Source organism: Myxine glutinosa, chromosome 10 (genome assembly GCF_964187855.1).
Source record: "Myxine glutinosa chromosome 10, kmMyxGlut1.1, whole genome shotgun sequence".
NCBI lineage: Eukaryota > Metazoa > Chordata > Myxini > Myxiniformes > Myxinidae > Myxine > Myxine glutinosa.
The window spans coordinates 22,265,640-22,283,441 of record NC_136270.1 but is presented as its reverse complement, the minus strand read 5'-3'; the positions used below and the strand labels follow the sequence as shown (position 1 = coordinate 22,283,441).

General features: G+C 44.7%; 1 protein-coding gene across 1 annotated transcript in view; it reads left to right on the top strand.

Annotated features, from left to right (window-relative positions):
* Positions 1 to 17,802, top strand: part of LOC137433505 (uncharacterized) — a 44,027-nt gene that overhangs the window by 5,985 nt on the left and 20,240 nt on the right. Inside the window, exon 3 of the mRNA XM_078785172.1 lies at positions 14,241 to 14,391. Within this exon, the coding sequence (XP_078641298.1) occupies positions 14,241 to 14,391 (151 nt within the window). The remainder of the gene's footprint in view (positions 1 to 14,240; positions 14,392 to 17,802) is intronic.

The following is a 17,802-nucleotide window of genomic DNA, read 5'->3' as shown; positions in this document are numbered from 1 at the left end:
GCAATGGGGGTCAACCCTCACAAGTGGCCAGAATGGTGTTTAACTTACTGTGTTCTTAATATTACCATGTCTACAATCTTCAAGGATTGCCCAATGAATAACCGTACCTGGCAGTGTTTGAACGGGAAGGCAGGAAAACGGGAAAATTATTCTTATAGTTAAAAGGGGGGTTTATTAACAAAATTAATTTGGGAATAAGAAAGGACAAGGCGATCAATAAACGGCATATAAATTGCGGTCAAAGAACACAAGAAAAGGGAAGAATGAACACGCAACCTTATGTACAATGAAAATAAGGCCTAATCCCGCTAATGGCGCCGACAATACCAGTTTCCATATAATGAATGGGAACAGGAGAGGACTTTCGGCTGGCATGAGCTGGTTATAGCTCCTCCACGATAGTGTGGTTGTGCAGATTGGCATGACACGGGCAAAGTGCAGTAAGAATGGCGATGAGGGATGATAGCAAGGTGTCCAATCTCTCTAACACTTCCTCCTCAGGCAGCGAGTAAACAAACAGGACAGAGAGATGTTGCCTCTACAACAGGTCCGACTCCAATTGCTCGCATGGTTTTCCACAGAGGCCCCTCCTTTCTGCATGGTGGGTCCTCTGCCCTGCCCTCAGTACATGCAAGCCATCATTGGCGGCTACCTCTGGTGGGCGGTGCCGCATCTTCCGGGGTCGTGACTTCCTCCAAGGCTTAGCAGCCAATTTTACCACTATGGCTTGCGGCCTGCCGACCAAACCGTTCATGATATGTCCCATGGACAGTTCATCGTGCTTTCTCATGTGCGTTTGTGCCCAAGTCCTCCACCTGGACTTGACTGACACAAGAGGTTTCACACGATACAATCTTACCCTATCTGCTCTAAAATGTTATATTCACTGCCGCCTCAGTGCATGTTTAACAAGACGACTTATCTCTACAGATATCTAATACAAGAATAAATCTAACCAACACTATTCACACATCCTATACTAGATTCTAATATAATCTAGCTATGGATCCACCTCCCCTTCAACGTATCAGTACTGTGGTTAGAAACTCTGGCCTTATGCACAACATTGTGTGATCGATCAGACGAGCTGTAGTGAGATTATTGTATAGCTACATCTGTAATTAAATTACAAAGACAATTTTGTTTAAAAATACAAGTAATAAACTATCTTTCCTCAAAGAGGAACCTGTAGTACATGCAATATTGTTGTTTTATAAATACCACTGTAATAGGAACAACCTGAGGTCATTAATCCTTTTCCATTAGAATGTGTGATTTTGTTTATTTGGCATGGTTATTTATTCATTATTGTAACACAGACCATCAAAACACAAATCAATTTGCTTATACACCTCCTTTCTCTCTCTCTCTCTCTCTCTCTCTCTCTCTCTCTCTCTCTCTCTCTCTCTCTCTCTCTCTCTCTCTCTCCCTCTCGCGCCCCCTGCTGGCCGTTCGTGTGTTGGGCGTGGCAAGATGGCGTGCACTGGTGTTCGTGTGCTGTAGCTCCGTGCTTGTGTTGTGTTGTCCCCCCCCCCCCCCCCATTCCTTCCTTTCCTATCGCGCTTTTGTCGTGTCCTTCTTTACCACCTGTATCCCTTTCCCCCCCTTGAGACAGAGAGAGTGAGAGAAGAGCCCAAAGGTGAGAGCAGACCCGTTCGGTTCAGTTTACCTGCTCCGTCGGTGCTGTTTACCTTACTCGCGTCGTGTGAACTTTATTATTCATTATTTCATTTCGACTTTATTTATTTTGTGTCCTTTCCGCCTGGTCAAGGTGGAAAGGTGAGACATCGCCGTTATGGCGAGTGTTCGTGCACGGCAGGAAGGGTTTGAAACCCTAACAAGGAAGCATGCTTTCGTGTGTGTCCCTCCCGAAGGTGTTCCTACCGAGGACATTATCCTAGCTGTAGGGAATGTTATCGGCGATGAAAATGTCCGCGCCGCGTCGCGGATGAACCAAAAGTTTGTTGTTTTCGTGTCGGACGAGAAGTTCGTGCATGATGTTGTTAGTACCGGTCTGTCATTGAAAGGTGGGCAGTTCGTCATGGTTTCCCCGATGGACACACCGGCGATTAAAGTTATTATTTCAAATGTCGCTCCGTTTATCACAGATGATAAATTAATGGCTGTTCTGACCCGGTATGGAACTGTTGTTTCCCGAATCTCGATGATTCCCCTGGGATGTCGGGATGAACGAGTGAAACATGTTATGAGTTTCCGGAGACAAGTATTCATGGTGCTTCCTGATCGCGGCGACGATACAGGACTAAACATCTCGTTTAAAATTTCGGTAAATGATCGTCAATATCAAATGTACGCTTCGTCAGGCACCTTAACGTGCTTCCTTTGTGGAGCCTTCGGACACGTTAAAAGGTTTTGTCCCAAAGCATCTTGTACGAAGTGCGGCAAATTGGGACACACCAATGTGGGCTGTAAAAAAGAAAACGCCCCGACCGTGCTTCCTCATGCCTCGACCGTGCTTCCTCACGCCTCGACCGTGCTTCCTCACGCCTCGACCGTGCTCCCCGACGCTCAAACCGTGCTCCCCGACGCTCAAACCGTGCTTCCTGGCGCTCAAACCGTGCTACCTGAAGCCCCGACCGTGCTTCCCGACGCCCCGACTGTGCTTCCTGATGTCCCAACTGTGCTTCCCGAGGTCCCGACTACGCTTCCCGAAGCCCCAACCGTGCCACCTGAAGCCCCAACCGTGCTACCCGAAGCCCCAACCGTGCTTCCCGAAGCCCCGACTGTGCTTCCCGACGCCACGACTGCGCTTCCCGACGCCCCGACCGTGCTTCCCGACGCCCCGGTGCTACCCAAACCCAGTGAGATGGCACTTGGTGATGCTAGTACTGCTGACGAACCCATGAATGAAGAACTTGTCATACTGACCAAAAAACGGAAAGCACCACTAACAAATAGCCCCGATGGTGCGATAAAGAAGGCTGTCTTGGGCAGAGACACTGTCTCTGCAAAAGAGGGCAAAACGTTTACAGCAAACGAAAATATCGAACGCCAAAGTGGTAAAGAAGATGTTACTGATTTCCCAAGCTCTGAGAATAAAGCCGACATTGATCCGAACAATGCGGCCATTTTTGAGCCTGAACGCGAAGCCCCACCGGTCCCCCCTCCAGTAGCTGAGCGGACTGGTGACCAAACAAATTGCTCTGTCTCACAAACAGAAATCGTAACCCTGGCTACGCAGAGATCTGCAGCCATTTGCCAAAGCACACATAAAGAAAGTAAGCACCAGTCTGCTCGTGAGTGTGCACCAGAGTACCCAACGAAATCTCAGGAGATGCCTCCAGAGGAGCTTGTGAGAGCTGCAAGTAAGGCCCAAGATCCAGGTGGGACATTATCAGACCTGTCAGAGTCTGAGGACGAGGTGGAAGTGACTGAGCTGTCACAGTCATCAGCATCTCAGTCACAGATACCCCCCCAACACATCGTGTCGTTTCTAGCCGAAACGTACAGACAGCGTAACATAGTCATTAAAGACCATTTTGACGATTTGGCTGCATTCATCCACACTGCAAAATCCATAATTAAAACGCCTGAACAATTCGACCTGAATAAGTCACAATACCACAGGTTAAGAAAATTCATCACACGTGCAGGTGTAGAGTGTTCCCAGCCACAGGCTGATTTCATCAATACAGGATGAAAACTATAAAACTCGCAACCTTAAATATTAACGGTAGTGGTGCTAGACACCTCCGCCAGGTCCAAGTAAAAAACATATTTCAACGGAAAAAGGTGGATGTGATCTTACTTCAAGAAACTCACATCACACCAAATGTGGAACATAACTGGCATCAACTTTTTAAGAGCCAATGCTATTTCAGCAATTTATCAGCTTCATCTGCTGGAATCGGCTTCTTGCTGAAGCCAGGCCTCGTGTGTGAGTCATGCCATTTTCAGGAGGTAATAAATGGTCGGCTTAGCTCTCTCAAACTAGTAAGCCATAACTTCCATTACACTATTTTTAATGTGTATGCGCCAAGTGATAGCGTAGAGCGTAAGTCCTTCTTCACCGCAATGATAAATCACTTAAGATCAGTTGATTTTGATCATTGTGTGTGTGTCGGAGGTGATTTCAATTGCACCTTCGACCCATCGGTTGACAGAAATTCTGCCGAACCCCATCCTGAGTCCCATGTACACTTATCCAATTTTTTTTAGCACAATGGGCCTCGTTGATGTTTGGCGGTTGCACCACCCAAGCACATCCCAGTACACCTGGTGTCGATGCGCCAATAGTCGAGTATCCTTGGCAAGGCTTGACAGATGGTACATCAACGTACCCTTTAAAAATACTGCGGTTTCTTCAAATATTTTTCCTTCCGTGTTTTCAGACCATCATATGGTAACCCTAAACCTTTCCTTTCCTCAACCCGCAAGTAGGAGCGCTTATTGGAAGTTTAATGTTAGACTTCTAGAAGATGGTATGTTTAAGGAAGCCTTTCGTGTTTTCTGGGCAAGTCTAGTAGCAAAGAAATCTTCCTTTTCTTCATCCAGCATATGGTGGGATAACATGAAATCTCAAATTCGGGTTTTTTGTCAATGTTTCCAATCACACAGCACAAACGACAAGCACATTACAATGGCCCGGTTGGAATTGGATATTCTACATTTGGAGAATAAATTGGCTCATGAAAACAATGACGCCAATTACCGGTTATTGCTTGTAAAGAAAGCTCTTTTAAGGGAGTTAGTTCAAGAGAAAGCAGCCGGAACATTAATTAGACTTAGAATACAGAATGTAAAGTTATCAGACACCCCAAACAAGTCTTTCTTTCATTTAGAATCCTTAAGCAAGCCATCACGGCTAATCTCTTCTGTTTTGGACTCAAGAGGCAACGTTGTTGTCAACGAAGATGATGTTAGAATAAACATTATTGAATTCTTTACAAAACTTTTTGAGGAGCAGACTGTTTGTAATGATACAATGATGGATTTAACCTCTCACCTCCCCTCCCTAACTGAGGCTCAACGGTTGGAGCTTGACCTACCAATCACCCTCCTTGAGCTAACCTGTGCTCTTGCTGCCATGGATTCAGGGAAAGCTCCGGGTATTGACGGTCTACCTCCCGAATTCTTTCTGACATTTTGGGACCTTTTAGGCCCTGAGTTGCTGAATGTTTTGGACACTTCTATACAGACTGGTATAATGCCGCTGAGTCTAAGAAGAGCCGTAGTGTGCTTGCTCCCGAAAACTGAAGATCCCCGACTTTTGGTGAACTGGCGACCGATCTCCCTGCTGTGCACAGACTACAAGCTTTTTTCAAAAGTACTAGCTAATCGACTAAAAAAGGTTATCGGTGATCTAGTACTGCCAGAACAGAGTTACTGTGTTCCTGGAAGATCCATCCATGATAATATTTCTTTAATTAGAGATCTCATTGATGGTAACCGCGTGTTAAAGAAGACTTTGGAATGATGTCGCTTGATCTTGAAAAGGCATTTGACAGTATCGACCATAAGTTTATGCATCATGTGTTACAGGCATGCGGCCTCGGAGCAAACTTTCGTTCCTACATTTCCTTGCTATACACGGATGTATTTAGTTTAATTAAGATTAATAATGTGCTGGCTCCCCCCATCAAGGTTCGGAGAGGGGTCCGGCAAGGGTGCCCAGTCTCTGGTTTATTGTTTGCTCTTTCTTTAGAGCCTCTTCTCAATCTACTGAGAAAGAAGATTTCTGGAATAGCACTCACTCCCATGAGTGCACCGCTAACCCTATGTGCTTATGCGGATGACGTCTGCATCTTTGTAAAAGATAAGGATGATATCGATATCGTTGTTGAGTGCCTGTCAAAGTTTCACGCTGCCTCCTCTTTAAAAATCAATTGGAACAAGAGCAAGACGTTATGGATACCCTCCCTTTATCGCAACCTTCTTCAGCCTGTACCACAGCCGCCCCCATCCCTCCCCGCAGGGTTGCTGTGGGGAAGTGAGGGAATTAAGTACTTGGGCATATTCCTTGGTTCCCCACAGTATGCTCAAAGAAATTGGGACGGGGTAATTGAGCAAGTGGGAGAAAGATTGAACCGATGGAAAAGGGTTTTACCTCATTTGTCCTTCAAGGGCCGTGTGCTAGTGATCAACAACTTAGTTGCCACAATGTTGTGGCATAAGTTCATCTGCCTGCAACCGCCGGAGGCCCTACTCAAAGCACTCCAGGGCAAACTGGTGGACTTCTTCTGGGGAGGCTACCACTGGCTACGACCCGATGTGATATGTCGCCCCTCGGCTGAGGGTGGCCACAACCTCGTCGACATCAAAGCCCGCCTAATGGCCTTCCGGCTGCGGTCCATTCAACGTCTCCTCTACATGGAACATCTGCCAGGCCGGCTCCCTGCACGCCTTGTACTGCAGCGAGCGGGTAGGCTCGGGTACGGGTTTGAACTCTTTCAAATGAACCTCCAGCATGTCGACATATCGGTTCTCCCTGCTTTTTACCAAAGCCTCTTAAATGCCTGGCAGAGCCTTTCTGTGGGTCGTCAGGCGGACACATATGTAACGAAAATGCTGGCACACGAGCCTTTGTTCTATAACCCTCTCTTTCCCGACATTCCAAAGAGTCGAGATTTTTGCCAACACTTTATAGCAGCTGGTATTGTGAAGGTGCGGCATCTCCGACATGACTCAGGGTATGGTTGGAAATCCGTAAGTGAAATCGCCGACCTGACAGGGATTTGGTCCCATAGGATGATTGCAAAAATTTTGAGGAAAATGATTCAGTTGGGACGGCAACTTGGCCTAACTTGGACTCGAGGTACAGAAGAAGATCCAAATGAGCCGACAGTGCCTAAATTAATTGTTGAACCCATTCAAAACGATTTGCCCCCTGTTAGCGATGGGTCAAAGCTTTTCCAGACAATGGACAGCAAGGGCATCTACAAGATGTGCCTCAAGCTGTTAAATGGGAACCCGTCGCTAAATGGAGTTACCCGATGGAAAGGATTGTTACCCGGAGGACCCCCCTCCGAACCTATCTGGGAAGCCATGTACAGTGAGCCCACATCCAAAAGAACAGGTGATCTCCAGTGGCGTTTGGCCCACTGGATTGTTCCCTCCAACATGTTTATTAGACATTTTTCTCCTGTATCTGTTTGTTGTCCCTTCTGTGCAGTCAATGAAGATTTGTTTCATGCATTCATAGACTGTGTACGATTATTTCCTTTGTTTCATTGGTTGAATTATATTGCACACAAAATGCATATTACTTTTTCTTTGAGAAATTTCATCTTTTGTTTTGCCCCTAAACAAGATCCTGTATCTAAACTGTTTAGTTTCCTAATAGCAACTGCGAAACTTGCTGTTTATTTAACAAGAAAAGATAAACTATCTGGCAAACCGACAGAGCACTGCAATATCATGTTGTCTTTTAATGCACTGGTCTCAGCAAGATTGAAACTTGAGTTTACCTTTTCCAACGTGACCGGAAATCTTCAAAACTTTATTGATACTTGGTGTGTCGGTGGTTTTTGTGGAGTTGAAGAAAACGAATTGAAAATACTGTTATGAGATACTGATTATGTTTCTTATTTGATGATCATTTGGTGGTTCTTCTTTTTGTTGGCAGTATTGATTTGATTGTAAAACACGTATATTGTTACTTTTTATATTTTTATAATAAAAAGACTCAAAAGTCAAAGTCTCTCTCTCTCTCTCTCTCTCTCTCTCTCTCTCTCTCTCTCCCTCTCTCTCTCTCTCTCTCTCTCTCTCTCTCTCTCGCGCCCCCTGCTGGTCGTTTGTATGCTGGTGCCTGGTTGTACTGTCATGGCGTCTGCTTGTGGAGGCCTGTGAGTGCTCTGTGTTGTTGCTCCATCCCCCCCTCCCCCCTCCCGTTTTCCCCCCTCTGTGTCCTTGTACCTGTTCGTGGAGTCTTCCTGGTGATTCCCATATACGTTGAGACGGGAGAGAGAGCCGGAGAGCACAGGGTGATCGCTGGTAAGGGTTCGCCGTTTTTGGGCGTCGCCCGATCGGTGTTTGCTCCTTCATCTTAAACCTCTATTTCCTTTTTTTCCTTTCGTTTATCCTTCCTTCAGTTTGTTTTGTTGCCTCCCTTTTCCGAAGTTAGGGAAATCGGAGAGGTCTGATTGCTTCCCATTCCCGGAGTTCGGGTAGGGAAGATTGTATTATATATTCACCCTCCCCGAGTTGGGGAGGGGTTGTAAGTGCAGCTGTTCCAGCATGGCAACTGCACTATCTCGATCTACGGCCTTTCAGAGCCTGACCCGTAAGCACGGGTTCTTTTGTGTACCTCCGGAACGTGAGGTTAGTGTCGAGGACGTTGTCCTCGCAACCGGTCGTGTTGTCGGGATCGACAAGGTTGTTGCCGCTTCACGGATGAACAAGCAGATCGTTATTTTTTTGTCCGACGTGGATTGTGTCCCACAAATTGTCGAACAGGGTTTGACAATCGATCCAGATTTATTTGTAATGATTTCCCCACTAGATAGCCCAGCGATAAAAGTCGTGATATCAAATTGCCCCCCATTTGTATCCGACGATGTACTAATTAAAGAGTTGTCCCGATACGGTACCATCGTGTCTCGTATCTCCATGATTCCCTTTGGGTCACGAAACAACGATTTAAGGCACGTGGTTTCATTCCGGCGGCAAGTGTTTATGATTTTAAAAAATTCCCAGAAGGATTTAAACCTTATAATAAAATTAAAACATCAACAGAACGAATATACAGTGTACGTGTCCACCAACGTTCTAAAATGTTTTGGCTGCGGACAATTTGGGCATGTTAAGCATGACTGCCCCCGAAAAGAGAATTCTCCACAAGTGCAACCTCCCCTCCGAACCGGGAATAAGCAACCCCCCCACCTTCCCACCACCGGTCCAAACCCTTCCACCACTGACCCAAGCCTTCCCACCACCGAACCAAGCCCTCCCGCCGTCGAACCAAGCCCTCCCACCACCGACCCGAACCTTCCCACCATCGACCCAAGCCTTACCACCACTGATCCCAATCTGTCCACCACCGACCCAAGCCCTCTTACCACCAATCCAAACCCCCCCGCCGTACCCCCTTCCCCTCCCCTTGAAACAGGGGCCCCTCCCTCTACTGAAGGATCTAATTGCAGCCATCTCCTGTTAACTATAGATCTCACCCCCCAGGCGACATCGTCCAATCACAGCTTGTTGCCTGCTATAACTGATCCTACCTCTCCCGCCGTGGTAGCCGATGGGAATCCCCTCCCGATGATCACGTCCTCCCTCCCCCCCCCTCCCCCCAAACCCTTGCAATCTCTTCCCACTAACCAGGACGAGTTTCAATTAGTCTGCCCAAAAGGAAAAAGACATCTGCAAACAACAGATGAAAACGGCCATCTCTTTAAAAAACCTACAACTGAAAACCGACAGCCCCCCCTCTCTGGCCTAGATTTGTCCCTCGTCACAGAAAATCGTTTCTCGGTATTGGAGGACATAGATGTGGATGAATCCTCGCCCTTGTCTACTGACCTAGAAACTGATATGGTTGAACCGCAAAAATTAGTACCCCCCCCCCTGCTCCCCTGAAGATGCCCTCCCCGTCCCCCCCCTCTATGGACTATGCCCCATCCGATAACGTGGAGGGATGTGATGACGGTGAGGAGATAAATGATGAAAACCAGTGTGACACACCATCTGAGCCATCTGATATAGATGACTCTGTTAGTGAATGTGGTAGCCTCAAGGAAGAAGAAATCCCTCCAATCCCTCCCTCCGAGATAAAAAGGTTTCTTAAGGACACATTCCAAAAAAGGAATGTTGTAATAGAAACCTTTTTTCCGGAGCTACCTGATTTTATACATTCCGCTAGACTGATGGTAAAACGGCCCCACGTTTTTAATTTCAATTCCTCCCAACGTCACCGTTTAAAGAAGTGGTCGCAAAAAGCTAAGAATGAACTGCTATCAAAAAATTGAGTGGTGGTCACTCCTCCTTATAGCTGTAATGAGTTTTTCCATTTGTAGCTTGAATATTAACGGAGGATGTAGCTCTGTCCGCAAAGTTCAAGTAAGGGATTTTTTATTACAGAAGAAAGTTGACATTGCCCTCTTACAAGAGACCCATGCCAACGACTACTGTGTCGCAGAGTGGTGTAGGCTCTTCCCCGGCCTGTCCTTCTTTAGTAACGGTGACTCCCGCAAAGGCGGTGTCGCAATAATTCTTAGCCCCTCCTTTTCGCCTTCATCGCTTAAATTCGACGAAATACACAAGGGATCCCTAGCATCCCTAGAATTCCACTACTGTGGAAAATTCTATACTATTTTTAATATCTATGCCCCAAGTACGCCTGTAGCTCGGCGAGTTTTTTTTAATGACCTTGGGACACACCTAACGTCCCTCGACCGCCAAAACGCCCTAAAAAACCGAGACAATCATGTTTGTATTGGTGGAGATTTTAACTGCACCCTTCAACCCCAACTAGACAGGAACAGTGCAGAGCCCCATCCTGCCTCCACAATCCCTCTCACCAATTTTTTAAAACAAATGAATTTGACAGATATATGGCGGGTACAGCACCCATCAATCAGGCAATACACATGGTGTCGATGCATTCAGGGTAACATTGTACTTGCTCGCTTGGACAAGTTTTATATTAATCCTCCACTTGAACGCCTCGTTCTGTCATCCAAAATTTGCCCATCAGGATTCTCGGACCACAGCGCAACATTTCTCAAAATTTCTGCCCCCTGCCCGAAACACAAGAGTGCTTTTTGGAAATTTAATAACAACTTACTTGATGATAGTACCTTTAAGGACATTTTTCCAGAAATTTGGAATATTCTGGTTGCCTCCCAAGGGAATTTCTCAAACCTCAGACAATGGTGGGATAATGCCAAAACGCACATCAGACTATTCTGCCAACAATATCGTGCGTATGGTGTTCAAGAGGAAAGAAAAACCACAACCTTACTTGAAGATGAAATCCTGGAATTACAGGAACAGCTTCAGGGAACCGCAAGTGTGAGCTACCAGGGAATGAGGCAACAAATCCATGGAAAAACGGCCTTACTGAATTCCATATCCGAAAGGCGAGCACAAAATGCTTTATTGCGCCTGAAGATGAGGTACATACACGACCTTGATGCTCCAACCAAATTCTTCTTCAGCCTTAAAAGGGGGGCCTCTTCGTCAATGATTACACGCTTGCTCCATGATGGGGAACTCCTTTATGAAGATGGCAGAATCAGGGAATGTGCCCGGAAACATTTTAAACAACGGTTTATGCGGCATGACATTAACCAGGATGCAATATCGGAACTTGTTTCTAACCTTCCAACATTGGCGGAGGATCAGAAGCAGCAGTTGGAGGATCCTCTTAGGTTACCTGAGCTCACCGCTGCCTTGAAGGCCTTAGAACCTGATAAAGCCCCTGGACTGGATGGGCTGACAAGTGAATTTTTCCAGTTTTTTTGGGACACCATTGGACCTCACCTACTGCGGGTATTGAATGAATGTTTAGAGGATGGACAACTGCCGTGGAGTTGCCGGAGAGCAGTCACCACCTTAATTCCTAAGAAAGCGGACACTCAACTTATAGAGAACTGGCGTCCTATTTCTGTTTTATGTACGGATTATAAAATTTTAGCCAAAGCCTTGTCTAATCGAATGAAACCTTTTATGAATGTACTAATAGGAGAACATCAATCCTTCTGTATTCCTGGACGTACTATTTTTAATAATATCTTTCTTATCCGTGATACCATTCGGTTTTGTAACAATTTTAATATGAATGTTGGTCTGTTTTTTATTGACCAAGGAAAAGCCTTTGACTGTATTGACCACATGTACCTTTTTAGAGTTTTAGAGAATTTTGGGTTTGGACCTATTTTTATCTCGTACGTTAAACTTTTGTATTGTAATATATCCAGTGTTCTTAAAATTAATCAAGTATTGTGTAGCCCCATTGCTGTACAACGGGGAGTACGGCAAGGTTGCCCGCTATCTGGACTTTTATACTCTCTTGCCATCGAACCTCTTCTGCTCCAATTACGTACGCACATTTCTGGCTTCACTGGATCAATTCTTACCACACCGCTAAAAGTCTCTGCCTATGCAGATGATGTCTGTATTTATATAAAAAATAGTGCTGACGTCACTGCGGTGGCTCAAGCACTAAAAACATATTGTCAGGCTTGTTCAGGCCAGGTAAACTGGAAGAAGAGTGAAGCCCTTTGGATAGGACCTGGAGATTGCCCGCCAATTGTCCTACCAGGAGGAGTGAACTGGCAGAAAAGTGGCATTAAATACCTCGGTATTTTCCTCGGAGACAACACCTTTGAGCAACAGAACTGGGTGGGATTACCAGACAAGGTAATGGCAAAACTGGCCCGCTGGAAAGGACTTCTTTTTCAACTTTCGTACCGCGGAAGAACTCTCGTCATTAACAATCTTGTCGCCTCTATGCTATGGCATAAGATGATATGCCTACAACCGCCCGGGAGCCTTCTTATTACACTGCAAAAGAGCATTGTCGACTTTTTCTGGAGCGGGAAACACTGGCTCCAACCCCCCGTGGCATACTTACCACTCACTGAAGGTGGCCAAGGTCTTATTGATATCCGCAGCCGGATTATGGTCTTCCGGCTTCATATCGTGCGCCAACTTGTATATGGAGATGAAGCCCTACTCTGGAGGCCTCTGGCTAACTGCATATTACAGCTTACATGCAAGCTGGGTTACGACCGAGAACTTCTCTTGATGAACCCTCATCAAATCGATTCATCCTTGCTGCCCACCTTTTACCAAGGGGTGATGAACGCCTGGCAAGCCCTGTCCTTTTCCCGTGAAATGGCAACATACAACATGGAAATGTTGATGAATGAGCCCCTATGCTACAACCCCTTCCTGGAAAACAGCTTGAATAATAGGGGACTCGTTCAACGCTTTGTTGATGCCAAGCTGCTGCGAGTGAAAGACCTCATGACAGAGTCTGGGAGCTACCGGCTGAGTGCTGCCGCTGTGGCACAAAAAACCGGAATAAAATCTGTCAGGATCATCTCTCGGTTCCTTCAAGGGATATCCACAACGTATCGTAATACCTGCGAGGAACTTGGCCCTTCCCCCGAGGAAACAGCGGGTGACTTCCCCAAACTCCTAGTCTTCAGCCCGCCACTTAATCTGTCCCCTGGCCTGAACAGCCCTGATGATACTGCATTATCCCTTCCCGCCTTTCCAAAGAAAACTTTGTACAACGCGTACGTTAAAATTTTATACGCAAAAACATTTTCTGGGCACCCGAGGCTTCGATGGCGGGATGTTTTACCCCCAATACCCCCCAATTGCCCCAATTGGCGAAGTTTTTATCTTTTGCCTACTCCAAAGTATGTTGGAGATATTCAATGGAAACTTGTACACTGGATTTTACCTTATAATGTTTTACTGAACCGGTTTTCTACTGCTAACTCTAATCTATGCCCTTTCTGTGCATCCATTGAAACCCTACCGCATATATACCTTGAGTGTGAACGATTGCAACCTCTTTTTACATTCCTTCAGGAACGCTTTGTGAAGCTTGGTTCCCTCTTCAATCACAATGTTTTTATTTATGGTGTTTTAGGACCGTCTTCCCTTAGAAATGTGGTTTTAATGAATTTTTTAATTGGCCAGGCCAAGTTTGCAATTTATAAATCCAGAAAGAAAAAAATGGGAAACGCTTCTGACTCGTCATATGATGTACTGCTCACCTTTAAGGCTCTTGTAAATGCAAGACTAAAGCTAGAGTACCGGTTTTTTAAAATGAACAAGAATTTAACATGTTTTAAAGAAAAGTGGGTTTTTAATGATGTCATATGCACACTTGATGATGATGATTTGATAATAATTTTTCCTTGAGATCATTTTTATTGTGCTTTGTTTCTTTATGACTGAACATTACTGATTTTTTGTACTCTTGTAATAAAAGGAAGAAACAGTCAGTCTCTCTCTCTCTCTCTTTCTCTCTTTCTCTCTTTTCTCTCTTTCTCTCTTTCTCTCTCTCTCTTCTCTCTTTCTCTCTCTTTCTCTCTTTCTCTCTTTCTCTCTTTCTCTCTTTCTCTCTCTTTCTCTCTTTCTCTTTCTCCTATTTATCATGCTAAGCAGAGACATTAATTTCCATAACGGAAAGGTAAATCCTGAAATTCTGAACCTCATACTGAATCTATATTTTTGACTATATAATGTAACACCAAAAACCGCTGTATTGTGAGATTTCTGTGTTTAATTGTTCTCCATCTCGCACACGATGTACACAGAGGTCCCATGTTACTCCGGATGAACATTCTGCAGGCCCCATCACTGCAGACCGGCCCAAATTGGTCCAGGGAGGTGAAACAAGGAGAATATCAGCTCAAGATGCAAAGGAGAATCTCAGCTCTCTGCAGGAGACAGAAACGTTCAGCCATGGTGAGGAGGAAGATAAGTCATGCTTGCTCATTCACACCTTTTCACCACCCTGTCGTGCTGTTGAATTAACACCAGGTGGGCTGACTCAGCCTGTCATCCTTCCGAGGTATGCAAAATGAGTACCAGCTTACTGGTAATGGGCACTGCATCAGCAGCACAGCCGCACTTCCGGAAAGTGATACAACCAGCAGCCACAGCAACATTATCAGGTTTAACCCTTCCTTACTCAAAATTGTGAATTTATCAATCTATTGTGAAGTTAATGGTTCTGTGTAATAAGAATTACATGAAGAAGAAGAAGAAGAAGAAGAAACAGAAGAGGAGGAATAATGTATCATTCAGCTAGGGTGGCCCATGAAATTATAACACAATTACAATTGTGTTAAAAAATTATTAATTTGTATAAATATAATGTATTATTTTGAGATTTTGTTATCGCAAGCTTTGATGTGAATACCATTTTGCCCATTTCGCACACATCAATAGAAAGACTGTTCGACTCATTTGTTGTGTTGAGAGATGGATTCAGTCGCCATTTTCATCGATACAATGAACGGTTTTTCCACAAGAATCTCTCGATAGATGATGTGTGGTTTTCTTTGCAAGATATATAGTAGTAACATCCTATGTTTACCATCCTGCAATGGAAAAAAGCTGCCATCATATTGTGGGTCATCCTGAAGGTTGGAATCCTACTATAATGGAGCAAAATGCCGATGTCACTAAAAACTCCAAAATTGACACGTGGCAGAAATATCGCCGCCTTCGGTGGTAGTCGGTATTACAGATAATCATCCTTTATCTTATGATATGTTGCGATCAATAAATTTTCTTTCAAAAATGACAAATTATAAAGTACATTTCCAACACTGTGCTGCCGCACATTGCGCACCAAAGGTAGGCCGAGAGGCGAGAAGGGTACTCCTGCCCGGAGTTGGGAGTACCCACTAGTTTTTAAAAAGTACCAAAAATTTTCTAACGGGTTGTATCCTCTTAAGTTTGTGTGCAAGATGTACTGATTTCATGTAATCCCAGAGGCCTTAAGTTTGAGTTCATGATATAGGTTTGCAAAAGGGATACTATCCATCTTGCATATGGCTTGACGAATAGCAACTCAAAGGGGTAATAACATATTTAACTAGAACGGCACTCAGTAGAGACGATATACCTCCACCAGGTGAACAGTTTACGTTTTGTATCCCAGAGTAGACCAGAAAATCACAATACAGAATCACATTTAATCAAAATCATCCGTCCACAACTTTTTGAGATATCCTGCGAAATATCGTTTTTGGCCCGATCTCCCAATGGTGATGGATCACTTAAAAAATTCTACCAACAGGATCCGAATCGAATACATACATAAAGGATGAACAAACAAGAAGTAATTGTAAGTATAGATTGTGAATGTATTGTGCAATTAATATGTATTTTTTGTTACAAAAAGGAATACAAAAGAACAGCGATATAATGGTACAATGCCCTCATATTTTGTTTGGACGCTTCCTCGTGCTTCACTGTAGATGTTGTTCATTGACTTTGATGCCATCCTCTTCTCCATTATCAAACAAACTGTCATGGGTCTATCAGTATGGAGCACGCATCTGTATCTCAGCTCATCCCAGTGTGGGCTACTGTTATCGTCACTCGTGCTAGATCAGTCCTGCTACACGGCAATTATGATGCAAAAGGGGAGTGCTTGGAAATGGGGTCATTTGCGGTAGAAGAGATCATGGTTGAGTATGGATGGGGGTGACTTGCATTATAATTTAAGACACTAAATAGTCTACATCACATGACTGACACTGTGTCTGTTTGTAGCATTTGTATGGGCCATTTGGCCACGCCAGCAACTCGAAGCCAACCTCTAAACTAAAGGATACTGAGATAATTTTTATGCTTCCGCTGATGAATTTGCCAGAGACATTACGTTTTCAGGTTGTCTGTCCGCCTGTCCATCCGTCCATGTGTGCATCCGTCCGTGCATCCATGCGTCCATCCGTGATAGATTTTTGTTACCACAATAACTTAAGCACGGTTTAAGGGATCCAAGTCAAACTTGGTACAAGTACAGTCGGACCCCACTGTTCGCGGGGGATACGTTCCTGGAAAGTCCACCAATAGTGAAACCCGCGAATAGGGGAGCATTGTTTCAATCGAAAATGGGGAGATAGGTTCCCAAGTCGCGAAAATCCGCGATTAGAGAGGAACAAACCGTGAATGGCAAGTCAAAACCTGTGAATGATAAGGCAAACCCCGAGAATGTCGACGATAATCTGCAACGGTCAATGAAATCTTGGAAATAGTGAGACAAACCCGCAAAGGTCGATGAAAATCCACGAAGGTCGATGAAAATCCCGTGAGTGTATGCCGCGGCATTGTTTCAATGGGGAAAAGGGGGATACGTTATAGGTTCCCAGCGGTTCCTGATTCATAGATGAAAATTTTTAAAGTTTAAAATGTTTTCGACCACAAATGCACATGATTACAGTTTCATTAAAAAATGCCTACAAATAAATAAAAAAAACATAGGGGTAATATCCCTGGCGCTCACCTGGTCGAATAAACAGTATACTGCACTGACTAAAGGTATTTTAAACCAATTTCAATGGTTGCGGGAAGCCAGGGCAACATGTAGAATCATACTAACATAATCATAAGACTTTAAACAAACAAACAAAAAAATACCTATTTTGGGGGGCAACCCCGCCCACCGTGTACCTCCTCAGACCCCAATTTTTCCATTACCTTGAACAAACATTGGTAAATCGCGGATGATGAAGGTTGTGGTGAAATTTCATCAAAATTATGTGTGTAGGTTCTGAGAAAAAGCAAATACCTATTTTGGGGGGCAACCCCCCCCCCCCCCCCCCCGTAGATCACCAAAGGGGCAGATTTTTTTTAATGCCATGAACAACCTTTGGTACATCACGGGTGATGAAGATTGTGGTAAAGTTTCATCGAAATAGAGTGTAGTTTCAGAGGAAAAAGGAAATTCCTATTTTGGGGGGGGGGGGGGGGGGGGGGGTCAAACCTAGATCCACTTTGATCCCCAGTAGACTCCCTTAAACCCCGATATTTTTAATGCCGTAAACAAACTTTAGACACAACACAACAAATATCATTTGTGCAAAATTTGGTCGCAATCCCATCAGCGTTTTTGGAGAAGAAGTTTCAGGTGTTGACAGACGGACGACGCGCCATCGCATAAGTTCCCCTGAACTCTGTTCCAGGTGAGCTAAAAACATAGGGTAATACCCCTGGCGCTCACCTGGTGGAATAAACAGTGTACTGCATCGACTAAGGGTATTTAAAACCAATTTCAATGGTTGCTAGAAGACAGGGCAGCATGTAGAATCATACTAACATAATCATAAGACTTTAAGAAAACAAAAAAAAACTATTATGGGG